The following is a 22,857-nucleotide window of genomic DNA, read 5'->3' as shown; positions in this document are numbered from 1 at the left end:
GTGGTCGTATCCCGGACCTAACGCCAAGTCGAATTCAGTACTGGTCATGTCTAATCACAAGTTTCATTTCATGATTGACTCAGAGCTAAGATCATGTCAATTTTACATTTGACAGTCTAAATCCAAGTCTTGGCAGGTCGAAATAGGTTCTTAAAACGCCAAAATTAGGCAAAATTAGAAACGGAGATTGCAAAAGCTACCCAAAAGATTCGCAAAAAGTAGTCAAAAATAGGCCTGGAACAGGCCAAAATTAGCGGAAAAAGTTTCGAAATTAGGTGATGCAGTGAATAAGTCGATGCGGTGATTTTTTAAAGAAATGCGGTGAATTTTTCGGTGAACTTTTGTAAGAAATGCGGTGAATTTTGAGGTGAACTTTTGTAAGAAATGCGGTGAAATATTTATTGTCACCGCATTCATAGCAATCATCGCATTTTTTACAAACATTCACCGCATTCACCAAATTTCTTACAAAAATTTACCCAAAAACCTCGACCCGGGTGTAAATATCCTTAAGCTGTGATTTCGTGGTGGGCAGCTTTAACTGAGAAGACCAAACTTTTTTAACAAAATATAGTCAATCAGGTTTAGCGTTTTTGAAATTCCAGTCTCATTTAGGTGGGAATGCAAAGACTTGATACAAAAAAACGTGCTCTGGTGTGTGTTATTCGTGGTCAATAGATACAGGATCTGATTGATAATTTTTATTGCGGTATTTTGAATCATTAAACCGGTATACCAGAAGCCTGACCCAGTATTCACACTAACAAAAGTCTTTTCCGTCCAGATGGTGCTCTGCTCGTTGTTCTGTAATTAAAAAATGTTCATTTCAGCAATTATTTTGCCTGCTAAGGGGCGAAGAAAGCGAGTTCATCTCAGCCGGCTTTAGGCTTGCTGCTGTGTTTTTTAATTTTTACTCCGAGAGCTTTTGATCCACTGCTGCGTAGTGAAAATTGTACTTCTTTCAGCTCGTGTTTCGTTTGCTGCTACCAAACCAACCAGTTATTTGCGAATAAGCTTATTTGATGATCTGCAATACTCGTATTTACCTAATATTTAAAATAATTTTAGCGTCTATCATTGATCTTCTGGTTTCGTCCGATTTTTTGACGGTTCAAAGCCACACAATTTTGAATTGTCAAATCATAGAAACACGCTTTAGTATGTCAGATCACAGTTGTTTTCAGACACACATTTTGCTGAGCTTTGCACTATATTTTGCATACGTTGTTAAAAAAGCACCGTTTGTTGTTCCGTCCCGACTATAGTGGGAAGGAAGAACTATAAACTCAAATAGTTTTTTTGTTCGGTAAGTTTTTGCCGATCGATCTATTCATCGTAGAGAGTTGTGAGCGGTATCACTAAAAAAGCCCGTCCAACGTAGAAAATATCTTAAAGAAAATTGTTTTCAATAATTTTGTGAATAGAAGACCGAATTCCGTTGATTTTGTTCTTTTTTACCTAATTTTAGATGAAGTTTTTCATAAGTTTAAAATTCTATTAAAATTGTCATACGGGATGGATATTACCTTCAGAATATCCATTGCCGTATTCTAGTTCGTGTTCATCATTTGAAGGGCACGTGATTCCATTTAGTTATTTATTTTAGTACTTCATACATATTCTAACGTCTGTTCAAATTCTAGGAAATTGACTGATCACGCATTTAAACTTTTCTTGAACACTTCCTTATATGTGATTAACTTCTGAAATAATGTTACTTCCTTTTAATCTCAGTTTTACCTTAACCTTAATTTCATTCTCCAATTTGCACTGCTACAATTCAGTTCTAATTTAACATTAGTCAATTTGGTATTGAGACACTCGCACCGCAAATACCAGTTTCGCAAATTGAGAAGTCAAAGAACCGAAACTTAATAAGCAAACGCAAGCAAATATTTTTGCTGATTTGTTTGGAAATCATTTGCTACTCGATTGACTTGTACAAAATTAATCGAGTACAACATGCCGCAGTCAGCAGCTGAGTCTCGAAAGACGCCCCTTTACGTTGCGCTTTCTGGGAGAAACCAACGGTCACTGCACCACTTTCGTGGGAGAAATGGACGCAACAATGGTAGTTGGCATTGTTGGCGAAAGAAGGGATTCAAATTGAACTCCTTTTGAATGGATCACCTTCTACAGTAACATACCCACCCGAACCGACATAGAAGGAGCTTGTGGAGAACCATACACAAGCAACAGAAAGAGACCGAAAAGTTAGCAATCAGCAATTAAAGGTAAAGCGGCAAAATCGATGTAAAAAGATCGATGAATTTGGCATTTTGTGCGGGGTTAAACCTTGAGGAATTAGCGAGCAGAAATGTGCATCACTACTTTACTTAAGCATCGGAACCGAAGGACGTCGTATCTTAAAAAGTAAACACCCTCACTTTCAAATCGAGAAAGAACCATTCAAAGAACTTTAGCAGGCGATGGATGATGCCTTCACTAAAGTTAGTATTATCACGTATGATCGTTTCGTATTCTGGTCATCAAAGCAACAAAAGAGCGAATCCGTTGATAGTTTTTACGGTCGCTTAATCGAACAGGTGGAAAACTACAGTCTCGGGGATGAGGAAACTACTCTTATCAAAGACACATTTATACTTAACATGATGGACCATGATACTCAAAAACAATTGTTGAAAGAAATCTTTTTACCAACAAAAGCTATCGAGGTCGCAATACAATTGGAAATGGGGGCACAAAACCAGTAGAAAATAAATCAATATTTGAATATAGTCACCAAGTCGGTTAATGCTGTCAACAATTTCCAAGCCCGCAATCGCAATGAGAATTATCAACCAACTCGTAAGGACTTCACTTGGTACTCAACTGTCCCGCAGAACTACCAGTATACTAGCATGTTTGCCAATTGTGGCGAGCGAAGAAGTCACAACCACCGTCAAATTTGTCCCGCGAATGGAAAAAAGTGCAATAATTGTGGTATAGCCAGACATTTTGCGAAGAAATGCAGAAAACTGAAAAAACCACAAGGACAATCATCTGAACCTCCGCAAACGAACGTTAACCAAATTGAAAACTCTACTGAAAAAAGTGATGACAAAGAATCAGTCAATTATATCACGAGCTATCAACAACTCTATGATCAAGTCTATGACTCCAACTATGATAGCGATTCAGATGATTATGTGGCTGCCATCTCTTGTGATTCGGCAAACCAACTGGATCCTTTAAATGCTAAAATACAGTTTGGAAATGTACAAGCAAATGCAATGATTCATTCTCGAAGTGTAGTCAGTCTCATCAACAAAACGCTGGAAAACAGAATACAACTAACTACACCATCTGCAAAACGGGTCACTACAAAACAAAACAAGGACTTGAAAACTTTTTCAAATGAGCCAATTAAAGTGCTTGGACAACTCGCAACAATGGTTACATACAATGACTCGACATGACAGACATAAAATCATCATCGGAAGAGACCTCTTCAACAGTCTTGGCCTTGCAGTTGTCCAGCAACAAGCAGAAAGCGATGAAGATACAATTCCGGGCAGGTCATATTTGACAGAAGAACAATCGGCGGACATGGCATTGTTTTCTGACACAGAAATAGAGAAATGATTTGCGCAGCAAATATCCTAGCTCAGAAAGAACAATCAAAGATGGAAGACGACGAGTCGCGGTTCATATGGTTGGAAGGCATCGCAAGACCAATTCCGCGGAGCAAACTCAGCGTTCAAGTAAACATTGCACGAAAAATTCACGCCAGCCAAAGCAGAAAAAGAACTTCGACGGGCTCTATGAGATTCTTGCCCCAAGTAGCACATTTGGTAAAGTCAGCCCAACAACGAGTATCATAAAAGAATCGAATAGACCGGAAGTTTGAGTTAGAAATTCCGACATTGCAAAATTCGGAACCAGAAACGAACGAGACACAGAGTTGGAACGGTACATAGAAAGAAGACCTAAGAAAATTCACGAGAAAACACTCGAGCAGAAAAACGTAAATCTTTGAAAAGATCTAAACCGAGAAAACTTGGGTAGCAAAAAGATCAAGCGAAACAAACGACAGCCGGTAATGTCAGTGTCATTTCGTCAGGACGATCATGTATATCGACCTCGAGTAACGTGGCACGTGCACTCAGAAAGCGCATTCCTAAATGTAATCCAAAACACGACAATGCTTTTGTTAATAGACCAGATTTAACACAAATCCGCCATTTCAGTCCACCTATAACACTTGCTGCACCGCCTACACAACCGATTCATGCTGGACCATTTGCAACGCAATCGATTACACCAAGACAACTAACACCCATCTTGCGCAAAGAGAAGCGGAAAATTACGTTGAGCGATACGTCAGACTCTGACACATTGTCAATCAAAAGGAGAAAACGTTTGCTAAAAAGCAGAAAAAGGTAATAACATCGTCTTCAATTGTAGAAAATATACAGCATACTGCAGGTTATTCAGCTGAGATATCTATCTCAGATAATACATTCATTGGGGGAAGTGTCACCACGAAATCCTAATGAGAGATAGTCCATGGATCTTAAACCAAATCTACCTAGAGAAATGACAGTTTTAGAAGCAGAGGCACATTCTGAATTGGATTAAACTCAAAAACTCTTTGAGCTATATCTATTTTATAATTTAAAATTTTACTACGTAAATAACCGGTGAATAAGTACTAGTTTTCTGATTTTATTTTTTTTTTCTCCGACAGGGGGGAAATGTCATACGGGATGAATATTACCTTCAGAATATCCATTACCGTATTCTAGTTCTTGTTCATCATTTGAAGGACAGGTGATTCCATTTAGTTATTTATTCTAGTTCTTCATACATATTCTAATGTCTGTTCAAATTCTAGACAGGAAACTGTCTAATCACGCATTTAAACATTTCTTGAACACTTCCTTATATGTGATTAACTTCTGAAATAATGTTACTTCCTTTGAATCTCAGTTTTACCTTAATCTCAATTTCATTCTCCAATTTGCACTGCTACAAATCAGTCCAATTTGGTATTGAGCCATTCGCAACGCAAATACTAGTTTTGCAAATTGAGAAGTCAAAGAACCGAAACTTAATAAGCAAACGCAACGCAATTTTTTTTGCTAATTTGTTTGGAAAGCATTTGCTACTCGATTGACTTGTACAAAAATAATAGAGTACAACTAAAATCGTTGGTTTCACTTCGAAAGATAGAGGTGGTTTGTTGAATGGATCTATCCGAGTTTTTCAATAAATTTTTGCTAGATAGTTCGAATTTTAGTATTTCTAATCAAAAAAGGGCCAATTTGTTTTTTAGCCGACTAAGTTCAAGTATACCAGAAGTAGGCACCCAAAAACCGCTAACACAACAATCTTCCTATATTACAGAAGGGGCTAAATTTGTTTCCGCTTCCTATAAGAGTTTTCTCGAATTTGAAACTTGCCAATTCTTTGCTAATTTAACTCAAAGTGTATCCAAAAAACGTCATATATTTTTGTTATATTGAAATATTCGATCTGTCAAATTATCTGTTTCGCAATTTTTCCGAACAATTAGATGTTTTAATTGGACGCACTTTAATATCAGCGCAAACTTTGTTTTCTTCGTGAACTCCTAAAAACAACAATTGTAAAAATTGATCTGTTTTTTTTGGGGGCAATCTTTTTTTCAAAATCAAGTTTCCTTTTTATATGTTAATAACTGACAAAAATGAGTTCAAATCAAGTGCCAGTTAACTCAAACCAAAAACAAAAATTGAGCTCCAATGAACCTAACATATTAGCTTTTGATTATGAGCTCACGGTTTTTAAGGCTTTGGCAAAGGGTTTTTAAAAATATAAACTGCATTCTTGTGTTTTGCCTGATTTTTTGAGGTCTCATACCTTAGTACCACTGATCATAAAATTAAATTGACTTCTTCAACTGGTACAATTAAAACTGATCCCTGCTTTCAGTTGCTTTTAATATTTTTTATATAATACACTTTTCAACCTGTAGCTTACTCTCAGTAGAGGCAGCTCGATACTCTTTTCCATGTGAAATAAAATTTAATTTCTACAATAAACTCATATTCAAATAATGGTTTCTTGGCTTTGTACTACAATTTTTCGAAAACTAAACGTAGTGATTTTTAGTTAGCTGATTTTTGAGGTTCTTTTTGTTTGCCTGAGAAACAATCAGTTTTTGTCAGGTCTAATTGACATCTAAGGAATGCACAAGGGAAAAGACTAGGTTCTCGGTGAGCACCTATTGATTTGGAAATCTGCGACACGCTCCTATCGCAATTTCTTCTAAAATTTTACTTGTTTTGTTGTTCAAAATACTCTGGATTATAAAAGATCCCAAATGTCGTCATCGGGACTTCATATTTAAGCTAGTGGTTTCGATGGCTTTCAAATGAAATATTTTTAATAGTAAAAGCATATTACAACTTCCCTTTCTTTTGTTTTTGATTTTGGTATAATTTAGCTTATCCCCTCAGTGGTAGGTCTCAACAAACGTTCGTTGCGCCCAAAATAACTTTTTTGTGGGATAAGCCTTTTGTCTATTAGTTCTAGGGCCTCAGCAATGTTTTCAAAAAAATCTTATATGTGTTTTCTATAACTGGCCTATTTTTCATGTTGTTGTTGTTTCTTTAAAAGGTGAGCCAATTGAAAAGCCTTTTCATGTGCGGCCCAATTAAGAAATTAAACTACTGGACTATTAAACTAAATTGACCATAGTTTTTACTGGTTTTTAATTTCTCAGAGTCTGTATATACTGTGGTTTCTTAAAAAAGTTCATTATTTTTGAGTTCCGTTCGAGTTTATTGTCTTTTGCAGACTTTCGACTTAGTCTCTTTAATTACAGCCCAATTGGATTCCAAAAGTTTTGCAATTTATTTTTTTTAGTTGAAAGCTTAATGTTTTTATGGCTTTTGAAACTAATTCTTTAAGAAAATGAAAAAACACTTTTGGCCTTTGTCACGCTTTATCTTCTTTCTGACAATAGGTAGCCTATTCTCTGGAGAAAAAGTCTCAACCTCTTCCTATCTAGTTAAGATCTAATCTCTTTCGCTCTTTTGTTTTCAACTATTGGTTGCTGGCTTTTAAATTACACATTTTCAGTTTAAAACATGTGTTTTTGGATATCTGCGATTTTTTGATGTTCTTTTTTTTGTTTCCTTGCTACAATATCCTACTAATTTGGATGTCACATTGGCGTTGAAAGACATCAGAATTGGAAAATTTTTTTCTTCACAGCCAATAGATTATCATTTAACGGCCGCGATACCGCGTTCTTCCTAAATTAATTGATTCATTTTTGCCTGTTTTTGTCGTCTTTTTGCAGTCGAATGCCATAATCTGAATTTTGACAGATCTCAGTTGCTTCCCTAGGAGTTATAAATTAACGGGTTTCAACTATTCCTCCATTATACATCGAGAGGTAAAGGTGAATCTTTTTACACATCTCAGTTGATTCCTAATCAGTTGTTTTCAGTCACTCAGAAAAAAATGATTTTCAAAAATGGAACCTGTTGCCCTTATCGCTGAATTTTGCCCTTTCCTCTGTTTTGAAATCGTTACGGGGTCTCGCAAAAAACAAGACTCCTTTCTTTTTCTTGGTAATGTACTTGTTAATTTGATCAGTTTAAATGTTATTGGAAAATTTGTTTTAGTACTGGATTTTTGTTATTAGATTAGTTTGCTGTTTTTTGCTTTTAAAGCGACGAGTTCCGAGTGCACTTATGTTTACTTTTTGTCTTTCACGTTTGTCTTGTCTCATAGTCTCGTTAATAGCAACTCTCAGTCAGTGATATTTTATTCATTTAATGGTCTGTTGAACATTGTGTCTTGAGTCTTTGAAATTTCTCAACCCTTTTCTGATTTGCTGGGGCATTAGAAAAAAATGCGGATGAGCAGGGTAGGAACATTATGTGCGAACATAAATTGTTTGCTTTGCTTTTCTAATCCTTGCCAATTTGTTTCTGGATCATGCATTTTGTTCATCCCCAATTTCCCCCACTCTCCCTTTTTTCAAATATTCGAGTATTTTGCTTTAAACTGCTTCTACATTGCTCAACCCAAATGGCCGAAAGCTTGATTAATTAATTGAATAAGGAGAAGAGCAATTATTTCGCTCAATTAATTTATGCTTTATATGTTTAATTTGCATAGTTTGTTTAATAATGCTTTCATTCAAGTCTTTTTTATCCATTATGATGATTTGTACCACACACCTTTTACGCTCTTACATGTTGTACACTTAGGCAATTTTAATTTTAATTAAGCCTTCTCCAAAAATTGTTTCAGAAATTAACCGATATTGCTAAATTAAGAAGCACTCGGCTTCAGCTCAGTTCAGCTCTTCAGCTCGGTTCCAAGTTTTTTTTCGTTTTTTAATAAAAGTAACATTTTTAAACAGCTTTGCAAATTTGGCCTTGTGGAGAGATAATTCTCTATATTTTTTTAAGAAATTTGGCACTATGAAGCGAAAATTTGCAAATATTTACAAATTTGGAGTAAGATTTGGTCTAGGATAAGGCATTTCACAAACTTGTGTGAAAGCCCCCAAATTTTGATGAAAAATAAAAACACAAAATGTCTTTCGATTTTCTAAAGAATAGATAGTATTGATAGACCAGTTCTAGTTATTTTCTCAAAATTGCTTGAAAATAAACGTGTCTTGTCTCAAAGTCTTTCACGTTTGTCTTGTCTCATAGTCTCGTTAATAGCAACTCTCAGTCATTGATATTTTATTCATTTAGTGGTCTTTTGAACATTGTGTCTTGAGTCTTTGAAATTTCTCAATCCTTTTCTGATTTGCTGGGGCATTAGAAAAAAAATGCGGATGAGCAGGGTAGGAACATTATGTGCGAACATAAAATGTTTGCTTTGCTTTTCTAATCCTTGCCAATTTGTTTCTGGATCATGCATTTTGTTCATCCCCAATTTCCCCCACTCTGCCTTTTTTCAAATATTCGAGTATTTTGCTTTAAACTGCTTCTACATTGCTCAACCCAAATGGCCGAAAGCTTGATTAATTAACTGAATGAGAAGAAGAGCAATTATTTCGCTCAATTAATTTATGCTTTATATGTTTAATTTGCATAGTTTGTTTAATAATGCTTTCATTCAAGTCTTTTTTATCCATTATGATCATTTGTACCACACACCTTTTACGCTCTTACATGTTGTACACTTAGGCAATTTTAATTTTAATTAAGCCTTCTCCAAAAATTGTTTCAGAAATTAACCGATATTGCTAAATTAAGAAGCACTCGGCTTCAGCTCAGTTCAGCTCTTCAGCTCGGTTCCAAGCTTTTTTTTCGTTTTTTAATAAAAGTAACATTTTTAAACAGCTTTGCAAATTTGGCCTTGTGGAGAGATAATTCGCTATATTTTTTTAAGAAATTTGGCACTATGAAGCGAAAATTTGCAAATATTTACAAATTTGGAGTAAGATTTGGTCTAGGATAAGGCATTTCACAAACTTGTGTGAAAGCCCCCAAATTTTGATGAAAAATAAAAACACAAAATGTCTTTCGATTTTCTAAAGAATAGATAGTATTGATAGACCAGTTCTAGTTATTTTCTCAAAATTGCTTGAAAATAAACGTGTCTTGTCTCATAGTCTTTCACGTTTGTCTTGTCTCATAGTCTCGTTAATAGCAACTCTCAGTCAGTGATATTTTATTCATTTAGTGGTCTGTTGAACATTGTGTCTTGAGTCTTTGAAATTTCTCAATCCTTTTCTGATTTGCTGGGGCATTAGAAAAAAAATGCGGATGAGCAGGGTAGGAACATTATGTGCGAACATAAATTGTTTGCTTTGCTTTTCTAATCCTTGCCAATTTGTTTCTGGATCATGCATTTTGTTCATCCCCAATTTCCCCCACTCTCCCTTTTTTCAAATGTTCGAGTATTTTGCTTTAAACTGCTTCTACATTGCTCAACCCAAATGGCCGAAAGCTTAATTACTTAATTGAATAAGAAGAAGAGCAATTATTTCGCTCAATTAATTTATGCTTTATATGTTTAATTTGCATAGTTTGTTTAATAATGCTTTCATTCAAGTCTTTTTTATCCATTATGATGATTTGTACCACACACCTTTTACGCTCTTACATGTTGCACGCTTAGGCAATTTTAATTTTAATTAAGCCTTCTCCAAAAATTGTTTCAGAAATTAACCGATATTGCTAAATTAAGAAGCACTCGGCTGGAAAAAACTCTTCAGCTCGGTTCCAAGATTTTTTTCGTTTCTTAATAAAAGTAACATTTTTAAACAGCTTTGCAAATTTGGCCTTGTGGAGAGATAATTCGCTATATTTTTTTAAGAAATTTGGCACTATGAAGCGAATATTTGCAAATATTTACAAATTTCGAGTAAGATTTGGTCTAGGATAAGGCATTTCACAAACTTGTGTGAAAGCCCCCAAATTTTGATGAAAAATAAAAACACAAAATGACTTTCGATTTTCTAAAGAATAGATAGTATTGATAAACCAGTTCTAGTTATTTTCTCAAAATTGCTTGAAAATAAACGTGTGCCGTGCCGGTATCACCAAATAGCCAAGCTTAATTATCAATTCAGCTACAATCATTTTCTTGATATTTAGCTCATATCGGTTATAGATAACAGCTCATATCGGTTATAGATAACAGCTCATATCGGTTATAGATAACAGCTCATATCGGTTATAGATAACAGCTCATATCGGTTATAGATAACAGCTCATATCGGTTATAGATAACAGCTCATATCGGTTATAGATAACAGCTCATATCGGTTATAGATAACAGCTCATATCGGTTATAGATAACTGTTACTTGCTTTTATGAACAGGTTAAAAAACTGTTACTTGAGATTGATTTTCAATACATTCCATTGCATTAATTAAAACATCTAGTTCAGATAAAAATATAATGATGTCGTTGGTTTAAAGGTTGAAATTCTCAATTAAAATGAAAATAGTTTATTTTTCATTTAATTTTGCATTATGGCTCTCATTTTGAACACACTTTTTCCAGAAGGTCCCTCAACTCGAGCTAACACATTTTGATCTTAATCCTCTATGCGTGCTCTTGTAAAAATCAACATAAAAATTTAATGAAACAAAACTCGAAATCTATTGACAGGAACTTGATGGCATTCTCGATAGGAAAATTGACATATGACCGAACTTGCCAGTTCTTATCGTTTTTTTTCTATATATTGGACGTTATAGCAAGAACTGATCGAGATATGTGGAGATCTAGTATCAACACATAGTTTGAAAGGATCTCACTAAGGTATCAAATTGATATCTTGTCAAGAAAATCAATATCTTTAAAGGTGTATCTATTTCCGTTTCACTGGATCATTATTGACCGATAATATATCTTAACGTCAATCTTATATACTTTGAACATTTGCACCGCAATTACGCCAAATTTCTGTGCAGGTGTCAAATTGGGCTCATTCTTCTTAGCTCAGGTCTCTCAAAAGTCTTGAAAAATGTAATCATCAACTTACGCCATGCGATTATTGCTGAAAATTTGTTTATGGAAGCTCTTGGGAAGTATTTATCCATGTGGTAGTACACGAAACAGTGAAATGAAAGTTGACATTGTTTCCGGAAGTCCGAAGTTGGCCTTGGACCCGAAGAATGATAAGCACCGTTTTCAAATGCTAAAACTGCTATTGAGAAATTGAATTGTTCTTCAGCACTTGAGGCCATTTCACGCCAAATGTTGTGGACTGAAGTGACATTTGGCAAAAGCCGATAAAATACTGAATTCGCACACGTGTTTCAATAACAACAAGTCGATGAAATTGACACTCATTGTAAGCATCGTTGAAAAATACAACACCGCTCTAGGGTGTTTCGAGCCTTCAGCTGACTGGCATTTCAGCGGAATCGAATTTACAATAGTTTCTGAAACCATGGCCCAGCGTGCTACAATTGATGTTTGAGAAGGACTTTTTGCGGAAATTTTAACACTGATGAAGAAAAAATGCTAGCTTTGAGGTAAAAATGATCCAGTTACGGTCTGTGAAACTGAACTAACAGACGAATTATCTATCTCTAAAGCAGAAAAGCAGTTATCCCCTAGTTTGCTTCAAAATAGAAAGTTTAAAGAACTCAATAAATCTAGCTCTAGATAACTTTGCCTACAGATTTCATATTATGTTTGTTGTTCCGACCCCACTTGTGGGGGCAGGGGGAGGAACTATATACTCAAATGGGTTTTTTTGTCCAGTCAGTTTTGGCCGATCGTTACATTCATCGTAGAGAAATGTAAGTGGTATCATTAAAAAGCTCGTCCAGCGTAGAATTTGAAATTAAAAAGATTTTTATGAATTTTGCTTTTTTCAATGAGTTATCGAGGTTTAAAATTTTATGTGAACACGGTATATTTGCTTCACTTTTACCGTAATTTTTGATCAAATTAAATTTTTTTTCTATAAAAAATTTAATTCAAATTTACATTTCACGCTACAAAAAGCATAGGTGTTCTAGGTGTTCCTAATAGACAAAAGCCGATTGAGAAGACTAGTTCTGGTGACATAGGGAAGTTTACTATCAAGAAAATTCGAGTTCTATTTGAGAGCTCGTTTTATGGAAAAACTTTTACACTTTTTAGGTCACTGAGAGAATATTCACCTTTCATATCGAGATTCCGTTAATGACAAACCTCATTTATAGTCCGAAAAACATAAAATTAGCTCTCAAGGAATCGCTCATATATTTTTGGCTTAGACTCTGAGTGTTCGTAATTACCAAGGAAATTTTAGTTTTGTTTTTGAGATTGTACTGAACTTTTGAAATCCTATGGCATAGACACGTTGATTAAAAAAGCCATGGTCTTCCTAGTGAGCATTAATTAAACCTATCTGGTGCTTTGAGTGGACAACTATTGGCTGTTAAGTCTTTGAAAAAAATATTCGAATTTTTTTTGAACGTCAACGATCTTAAACTAGGTTTTGTGAACTATAAGTCAATCTCAGTAAAAGCAGGAGCCCCGTCTTTTTTACTGCTAACAAAATAACTTGGTTAGCGGTTTATCTTCAATTATTGGTTTTATGACTTCGATGCGACGAGCTTTCAAATACTTTAAAAACTTTTAGATTTTTTTTTCATAATTTTGTTTTCCATTGAAATCTTATCACAACAAGCTAATATTGATAATTCCCATTGTCTTAGAGAAGACGTCAAAAAAACCATGGAAAAAGTATCCAGAGAAAAGTTTATGGATTAAATTCCTTCGACACTTTTGTCTCGCACTTATCTACTGAATTTTTGGGTTTTGCCTGTATTATGTTATTGTTATTGCGGACATAAGGCTATTCTGATGTCTTATTGATGACTGGTGAACAACACACAGTATTCTGTTCCCATTGAAGCATAACGTAGCGTATTTATTGACTTCGTTGAAAGGTATTGAATTTAATTGCGTTGATACTATGGGTTTTCTCTAAGACTTCGTGGTTTTAAAAAATTTGTTCTGAATCATATTGCTGTTAAAAAAATTGTTTGAAAGAATCAACGTTTCTACTGCAATTTTATCACTGACGAAGAAAAACGCTAGCTTTGAGGTAAAAATAATCCAGTTACGATCTGTGGAGTTAAACTAACAGACGAATAATCTATCTCTAAAGCAGAAAAGCTGTTCTCCCCTAGTTTGCTTCAAAATAGAAAGTTTAAAGAACTCAACAAATCTAGCTCTAGATAACTTTGCCTACAGTTTTCAATTTGTGTTTGTTGTTCCAACCCCACTTGTGTGGGGAGGAACTATATACTCAAATGGGTTTTTTTTGTCCAGTCAGTTTTGGCCGATCGTTACATTCATCGTAGAGAAATGTAAGTGGTATCATTAAAAAGCTCGTCCAGCGTAGAATTTGAAATTAAAAAGATTTTTATGAATTTTGCTTTTTTCAATGAGTTATCGAGGTTTAAAATTTTATGTGAACACGGTATATTTGCTTCACTTTTGTTCACTTTTACCGTAATTTTTGATCAAATTAAATTTTTTTTCTATAAAAAATTTAATTCAAATTTACATTTCACGCTACAAAATGCATAGGTGTTCTAGGTTTTCCTAATAGACAAAAGCCGATTGAGAAGACTAGTTCTGGTGACATAGGGAAGTTTACTATCAAGAAAATTCGAGTTCTATTTGAGAGCTCGTTTTATAGAAAAACTTTTACATTTTTCAAGTCAGTGAGAGAATATTCAGCTTTCATATCGACATTCCGTTATTGACAAACCTAATTTACAGTCCAATGATGCCCAAAAAACATAAAATTAGTTTTTGGCTTCGACTCTGAGTGTTCGTAATTTTCAAAGAATTTTTGGTTTTCTTTTTGAGATTGTACTGAACTTTTCAAATCCTATGGCATAGACACGTTGACTAAAAAAGCAATGGTATTCCTAGTGAGCATTAATTGAACCTATCTAGTGCTTTGAGTGGACAACTAATGGCTGTTAAGACTTTGACGAAAAATTTTCGAAACTTTTTACTTAAACGTCAACGATCTTAAACTTGGTTTTGTGAACTATAAGTCAATCTCAGTAGAAACAGGACCACCGTCTTTTTTACTGCAATCAAAATAACCTGAATAGCGGCTTTATCTTCAATTATTGGTTTTATGACTTCGATGCAACGAGCTTTCGAAAACTTTAAAAATTTTTGGATATTTTTTTCATAATTTTGTTTCCTTTTGAAATCTTATCACAACAAGCTGATATTGATAATTCCCATTGCCTTAGGTAAGACGTCAAAAAAACCATGGATAAAGTATCCAGAGAAAAGTTTATAGATTAAACGTCTTCGACACTTTCGTGTCGCTTTTTTTCCTGAATTTTTGGGTTTTGCCTGTATTATGGGACTGTTTTTGCAGTCATAAGGCTCATTCTGATGTAATATTGATGACTGGTGAACAACACTCAACATTCAGTTCCCATTGATGCATGACGTAGCGTATTTATCGACTTCGTTGAAAAGTATTGAATTTAATTGCGTTGATACTAAGGGTTTTCTCAAAGCTTTCGTGGTTTTAAAAAATTTGTTCAGAATCATATTGCTGTTAAAAAATTGTTCGAAAAAAGAAACGTTTCTACTGAAAACTTTATTTTTTAATGGCATCGACACTTGTCTCGCTTTTTTTGAGTTTGCTGTTTTTTCTTTTTTGTTCTTCTGTAGTCGTAAAATGCTGAGGGTCCCATTGAATGAATGACATTACTCTATGCAGCCAGTTCAGAGCGAATTGTCTTAAACTTTATGATATTATTTATTTTCGACATTTCATATTTCAGTTTTTGTTGAGTAACTTTGTAACTTGTTCTCATCATTGAGAGGTCCATCTAATTCCTTGTAATAAAAAATAAACTCACTATTGATATTATGTTGTAACTGATGTTTTGTTTGTGGGTCAAAATGCGTTTTCTTAAATGCTTTAAGAGTGTTCAAAATTTTCGTTTTTTTTTCTCTTCTTTTACAACATTTGCGTAAAATGAGAGCATAATTATTTTCAAATGAGGCCCAAGTGAACTCATTTAATTGTTCAATATAACTTTGGCTCAATTAGATTTGAAAACAATTGAAATAAAAAAAAACAATTTGCAGATAGTGGCTAATGATTTTAAAGGCTTCAGTAATTTGTGTTTTTGCAGATTGTTTGTAATTGCTTGTGTTTTTCCGCATCTGTAACCCGTTTCTATGGCTTATTCTAACCAGAGAGAGGTTCTATCAGTTTCGTAATGACTTTTTAGTAAATTTATCGAGAACTATTTTGTCAAAAGTTAATGATTTCTAAGACGTTTGATATTATTTGGCTTAAAAAATGTTGATAGATTTTTGAATTCCGCCTTATTTCTTTCTTTTTACTGGCTACCTAAACTCAATAAGGAAAAGTCCCATCTGCTGTATAGTTGAGATATAAGCAAATTTCAGCTAGGGTTTTATCTGATTGCAATTTGACGTTGTTTACTAGGTGCTTTTACATTTAGATATCGAGTTTGTTTGCCGTTATTTCTTTAGGTTTGCTTATTTTGTTTGTTTTTTTTTCTCGTAGTCTTTTTTTTTTCATTGGCAGATCTCGTGAGCACTGTAATGAGGTGTGGTGATATGTAATCCAATTAGTAGTTTGGGTGTGTAACGAATTTTTTTAAACTCAAACATCTATTTTTGGTTATCTCTTCATTTGGTTGACAATTAGGTCAAAAATGTAGATCAGCTCGGGTCGGAACATCATGTGCAAACGCACATTAACGAGCCTCCTTGTTGTCCTGTATTTTTGGTTCCTTTTTTCTCTTATTGTACGGCGTTGTTCAATTAAACCAATGATTGAATGTTGAAAGCTCAGTTTAGATTTGACTTTACCTAAAAGGGAGGGGGTCTGGAAATCCGCTTCTTTTTCTCATCAAATGTCTTAGTATGGAAAATATCGTTCACGAGATTTTCATGTTTACTAAAACCTTCGGAAATCAATAACAAAGATCATCTATTTTGACTATTTTGCACTAGCAAACAAATTTCGGCGTTTTCGTAACAGTTGACGTAGTAATACTTCAACGATAGATTTATAAGTCTCTCAAAATAATTGAAAATGGAATTAAAATAATAAATCTCTACCTTACAAACCTTTAACAATGCGAGTCTAACCATCTGATCTGATAATTTTGTTCTCCTTTTAATCTGTGATTAACATAGAACTCAAGCTAATTAATGACAGCGCCTTCCATTTCTGATACTTTTTTCATTCCCTTAGATTAATTGATCCTCTGAAAACAGATAATAAACGAATTTTAGAATAGTAAATTTAGGAACATATTGAGGACAGTTTTGTATGATAATGCAACTCAAAAACAATTGAACATAGAAAATATTTTCAAATGGAATTTCAAGTTTCTGCAAATTCAGGGGTAGCAAAATTTGTGTTATGCTCTTGAAAACTGTTCAACAATTGTCGACAGATATCCATCATTGCGCTACGACCATTATTAAGCAATTTTTCATTTTTTTCATTTCACATATTCTCTTAGTTAATATCATGAAAGGCGCTCAAAATTTTGTTCAAAATGGGAATTTTTGATTATGAATCTAAAAGGCAGCTCTACAGTGAGTTTCTCTGTCACTTGAGTTGATTTTCATTATACGGTAAACAATTTCTTAGAAAAATTTAGTTGAGACAAAAAAAATAATGCAAACTGATTTTTTATCGCAAGCCTTCAATTTTTTTTAAAAAAAATGCATGACAAATGTTATTTGAAACAAACTGTTTAATGGTGAACTTTAATAACCTAATTTTTTCGTATATAATTATAAATTACAATTTTTCAATTCTTTTTTCCACAGTAATTCAGCTGTGCATTTGTTTTTTTGTTTTTCGTGTTTGAGGGAATCATCAGTTACAGTTGCTCGAACAATTAAATGTTTTACTCCATTTATCAAAAATTCGTTTTGTTCTACTATATCATCGAAATTTTTGAAACTTTCATGAGCATGATATATTTAGGCCACAACTCTTTTGCGTCAAAAAAGTCAGAACCCATTATAGTTTCACTATATTTTAATATACTTAGCTCTTGGAAAGCTTATACCTATATGTCATACACAAAACAGTAGAATACATTGTGACATCTTTTCCGAAAGTAGTAGGCTTGACAATTAGAATTCAAATTCTCTAAACAGAAATGAAAACGAACAATCGGGAAATCAAATATTAAACCTTTGACTGGAAACCTTTAACATTGAGGATCTAACCAGGTGCTGTGATATTTTTTTTTATCACTGACTACATTAAACACAAAAAAATTAACACATGTAACGGGAGAACTCATTTTTGATCCTATTCTCATTACCTTAGATTAGATGATTCACTGAAATCAGAAAAAAAAGAAATTTGGTAACAAAATTCGGGCCTTTTTTGGTTTCAAGTTTAACGACATCTTCAAACAGCGTAGCAGAACGTCTCAAGGCCTAACTAGATAGCAAGGAACTTATTGAGGATAGTTTTGGTATGATTACAAAACTGCAAAAATAATTGACTACAGAAAAATTAATTTCAAATAGAAATTAAAGTTTCTGCGAATTCTTTATAAACAAAATTTGTGTTAATCTCTCGAATGTTTAATCTGTTTCAACTACTTTTCATTGACACCCATCACCGAGGTAAGCCCAAAATAAGTTTGTATTTTTTCTGAGATATTCTTTTAGTTAATATCAGATAGAGTGCTCAAAATTAGGTTAAATAAATGGAATTTTGGTCGAAAATCTCAAAAGGAGTTCAACAGCAAATTTCAAACCTTCATCAAAAAAATTGTGCCATTTTTCTTCTTACGATTTTTTTAAATTTCATTTTTCTTCTTACGATTTTTTTAAATTTCATTTCAGACAAAAAAACTACTGCAAGCCCGTTGCTTATTGGCACGGCTTTAAAAAAAGTCAAATAGACTGGAGACAAAAATTAATAGTTTCACTCCATTTTGCCAATTTTAGTCCTTTTTTGTCCTAACATATTGCTTGTTGCCAATGCAAATGCGTTCAAGCGAGAGGAAATAACATGTGCGTTCGCACAGATTGTTCTATAGCTCATTTCGCTGAGCGGTTAAGACCTCTGAAATGCGTTCAAGCGAGAGGAAATAACATGTGCGTTCGCACAGATTGTTCTATAGCTCATTTCGCTGAGCGGTTAAGACCTCTGGCCCGAGGAAATAACATGTGCGTTCGCACAGATTGTTCTATAGCTCATTTCGCTGAGCGGTTAAGACCTCTGGCCCGCGCCAGAGTCATAGTTTTGGTATGATTACAAAACTGCAAAAATAATTGACTACAGAAAAATTAATTTCAAATAGAAATTAAAGTTTCTGCGAATTCTTTATAAACAAAATTTGTGTTAATCTCTCGAATGTTTAATCTGTTTCAACTACTTTTCATTGACACCCATCACCGAGGTAAGCCCAAAATAAGTTTGTATTTTTTCTGAGATATTCTTTTAGTTAATATCAGATAGAGTGCTCAAAATTAGGTTAAATAAATGGAATTTTGGTCGAAAATCTCAAAAGGAGTTCAACAGCAAATTTCAAACCTTCATCAAAAAAATTGTGCCATTTTTCTTCTTACGATTTTTTTAAATTTCATTTCAGACAAAAAAACTACTGCAAGCCCGTTGCTTATTGGCACGGCTTTAAAAAAAGTCAAATAGACTGGAGACAAAAATTAATAGTTTCACTCCATTTTGCCAATTTTAGTCCTTTTTTGTCCTAACATATTGCTTGTTGCCAATGCAAATGCGTTCAAGCGAGAGGAAATAACATGTGCGTTCGCACAGATTGTTCTATAGCTCATTTCGCTGAGCGGTTAAGACCTCTGGCCCGCGCCCCAGAGGTCGCTGGTTCGAATCCCGTCAAAGTCAGAACTTTTTGCCCCCATAAAATTTTGTGTATGGTTTTTAGGTTAAACTTAATAGGTTTTTGACCTCTTTTCGACCTTCAACTAGAGATCAAAGATACGTTTGGCGGACGACCTTCTGGTTGTCTAATGCAGTAAAAAACATGCGGTTTTCTCTCGTATAGAGAGCTTATGGTTTTTTTTTTGTGTTGTCATATGTAATGTTATCGTCTTGTACGTTCGAGATACGCTTGTTACACATGTTTCTATACGTAAATAGATCATGAAAATTTCTTCGTGAGTTTGTCTATGTCCCGATACATAGTAAAGCCTTACAAATTGAGTCTTGAATTTTATATACTTTTTCTTTCAAGAAATATTCAAACTTATTACTCGATACGAGAACGAGGCACAACATTTGGTCCACCGACAGTGATAACGAACCAGAATCATTTCACAGCCGATTCCCGGACTCCACAAAGAGAGAGAAGTGTGGTTTTGGTCACCAACGCTAGGAGTGAAACTGATGACCGAAGCACATTGAGCGAGGCTTCTGGAAAACCAAAAGTGAATGTACTGAGGATTTCAAGGGCGAAACGTCAGAAAAACTGTAAGATCGAAACATTTTAAATGAAAAAACTGGGATACGACAGAAATTGATGATATAGCGTCAAAATAGACGAAAAAACCCGACAACTGACAAAAAACTGGTTTTAGTCGAAAAACTTGAACTTCATATTTGGGCATTAATTTGATATTAGCCAAACGTGTCTGAGGGGTGGGAACTTGAAAAACCAGCTTTCAAAAAAATTTGATAAATTTATCGAATTTTTTTGCAATTTTTAGGTCGAAAATTTGAAAAATCAAAAATTTGGTCAAAATTTTGAGAAACTGGTAAATTATTGTTCAGTATAGTTGAGGTAACACCATAATACAGGTATTCAACAAAAAATTTGAATTTTGACCAAATTTTTGAAAATTGTCGATTTTACCAATTTTTGAGAAAAAATCTCAAAAAACATCAAAAAACAGGAAAGGTTCGTAGTTTTTTGTCCCCATACAGTAAATACACGTTGATGTGAGCCTATGGTATTCATTTTGGGTGCTAGTTCGTTGTTCCACGCCATAAATAGTCTACCAAAAAACAGTCAAAATCGGTATACAAGCACTGTATTTTCACTTCCCGGTTTAAGCTTGAATCCTTTCGCTGTTAACTATAGAAAAACGGTACAATATCAGTTGGATAACGTTTTCCGGCACAAAAGTGATATAATCATCTGGCACGATGCCATAAATAATTCGTTAACATCGCATAGAACGAATAACTACCGCGAACTTGCGTTGCAGGAACTTGCTACCGTATTAGAACATTATCAAGACCGTTTGAAAGCAATTGTTTTGTTGTCCGCGTAACGGCGCACCAAACATCTTTGGTTTTCTTAAGCAAACAAGCATAGTGAATCTTCATGTGATCACTGATTTAGTATCGAAGCGCAGGCAAAAGGATCAGAACTTGATTAAAGAGTACTATCAATTGCATCAGAAACATCATCTTGAATTAAAGTCACTTACATTAGTATTAACACATCAGAATTCACTTCGTTGCTTGCTTAAGAAAAATCGCCATAGTAAGCTCAATAAGCGACGCCGTAGAGCGAAAAAGAATAAAAAACTCACCGCTGAAGCCGCAGCCGCGTCGATTTCTAACTAGGTTTACTTCTTTCTGGTTTTGTGACCTCAGTTTAGCTTACAGGGGTTATTAAGCTAGTTAGTTGTGATACCTAGTCGTTCCGCCGTGTCTCGTCTTCGTTGCGCGTCGTCCGCGCGTTTAACCGCTCGCTTTTTGCGTCCGCTCATCCAGAGCTTGCTTTCGTTCCTTTTCCCGCCTTTGCGTTTCCGTTTCCGCCGGTCGCACTTAAATCGTTTGGTTTCTTCACCTCGTTTCGCACGTTGCATGTTTCACTCGCCGTCCCCCGTTTTCTGGGTCTCAAAAACTTTTGAGTTATTGTGTCCTCGGTTCTAACTACAGGGGTTACGAGACTCAAGAGTGTTTTGAGACTCAGCCGTCCGCTGCGCTCGGTTACGTCTCGACCGCCGTGCGTTTCCAGCTCCATTTTTCGATACCGTACTACTTGTCCGCCTATACACCCCGTGCTTCGTTCGTGCTCCACGACTTGGCCTGACTTCATTAGTGTTAACCCCTTTTGTATTTTTGTTTCAATTGTGTACGTTCAGGCGTTGAGACCATTATCCCCAAATCCTTTCAAAAGTAAACCCGTAATAAATCAGCATGTCAAAATCTATTGGAGAGCAAGTTCTTAAGTAGCATGACGCAAGAACAAAAATTGAGAGAGAGCTTTGCACAGCCTATGAGAGTATCGATGACGCAATTCAAGAACGCGCCAGACGCGTAAAAGTAGAGAGGCTAGTAACTAGGTGCAAAGATCTCTTAATGAGTGCCATCTCTAAAAATGATCAATTACTAGCACTCGCCGCGAAAACTGAGCAGGCAGAGAAAAATAAAGCAGAAGTTGAGGAATGGCTAGAAACTGTTAACAAAAGGCATGATGATTACATTAAAACCGCTCGAAAATACATAGACTCAGTCCTAGATACTGATAGTTCTAGCAAGTTGTCTCACCATTCCAAAAAGACTTCCACATGCAGAACAGCATCAAATGCTTCCACACTGCGTAGAAAAGAACTACTTTTGGCTAAACTCAGACGCGAGGAAATAGAAGAAGAGAACAAAGCCGCAGCGCGAATTGCCGAAAGAGAATATGATATTGAGATGGCTCTAAGGGAGCGAGAATTGGCCGAAAGAAAACATGACATGGAACTCTTCGCTAAGAAACGCCAAAATGATCTTGAGAAAATGCAGGACGAAAACCGTAAACGACTCATTGAGGCAAAAATGCAAGAAATTGATCTCATGGATACTGAATCGTTGTTTAGCAAGAGTAAGGCAGACAAAGAATCAAGACGTGGTAGCTACCATTCAATGAAGAATGACGACCTTGTAAATGAATGGCTTGAGTCTGCTGACAATGAAAACACGCTCACTGCTCCAGATAAGACAGTTCAAACGAGTTCCGGTCAAAATCAGGAGCACCGAACGAAATCAGGTCACAACAAGGAACCGTCATCAGATCCAGCCCAGAATGCAGACCGTGATAGTCAATTACCGCCTCTCATTCAGCAATCTTCCTTTGAAGTTAACGAAACTGGCATAGAAAACGGAAAAGGTTCATTCCCGTTCCCCGATCGAACGAACCGAGAGAGAGTTCACTTGCTGGCGAACTTGTTGATCGAGCGCCTGAAAGCGACCGATTGCCTAATGTTGAATATCCAATCAACTTGAACACAAACACAAACCATTTGACAGATCCCTTGATTAACACATCAACGCATGTTTGGAACACATACGCAGAGCAAGAAGCCGCATACTATCGTAGTTTACTGGCTTATTCACAAAACTTTTTCGTGCCACCAGCGAATAACGTCGTCGATAGTAGCACAGTAACTGTGCCCTCGACTGCT

At 35.1% G+C, this 22,857-nt stretch overlaps 1 protein-coding gene across 2 annotated transcripts in view; it reads right to left on the bottom strand.

The window, feature by feature from the left end:
* The window catches only part of LOC142349235 (4-galactosyl-N-acetylglucosaminide 3-alpha-L-fucosyltransferase 9-like), a 110,051-nt gene that overhangs the window by 70,154 nt on the left and 17,040 nt on the right, over positions 1–22,857 (bottom strand). Inside the window, exon 2 of one of the 2 annotated variants that reach the window (XM_075400660.1) lies at positions 11,459–11,716. The exons of the other annotated variant lie outside the window; for it this stretch is intronic. Within the exon in view, the coding sequence (XP_075256775.1) occupies positions 11,459–11,716 (258 nt within the window). The remainder of the gene's footprint in view (positions 1–11,458; positions 11,717–22,857) is intronic. 2 annotated transcript variants of the gene reach the window in all.

Source organism: Convolutriloba macropyga, chromosome 11 (assembly GCF_964194025.1).
Source record: "Convolutriloba macropyga chromosome 11, txConMacr16.3, whole genome shotgun sequence".
Taxonomy (NCBI): domain Eukaryota; kingdom Metazoa; phylum Xenacoelomorpha; order Acoela; family Convolutidae; genus Convolutriloba; species Convolutriloba macropyga.
This window is presented reverse-complemented; position numbering and strand designations above follow the sequence as displayed.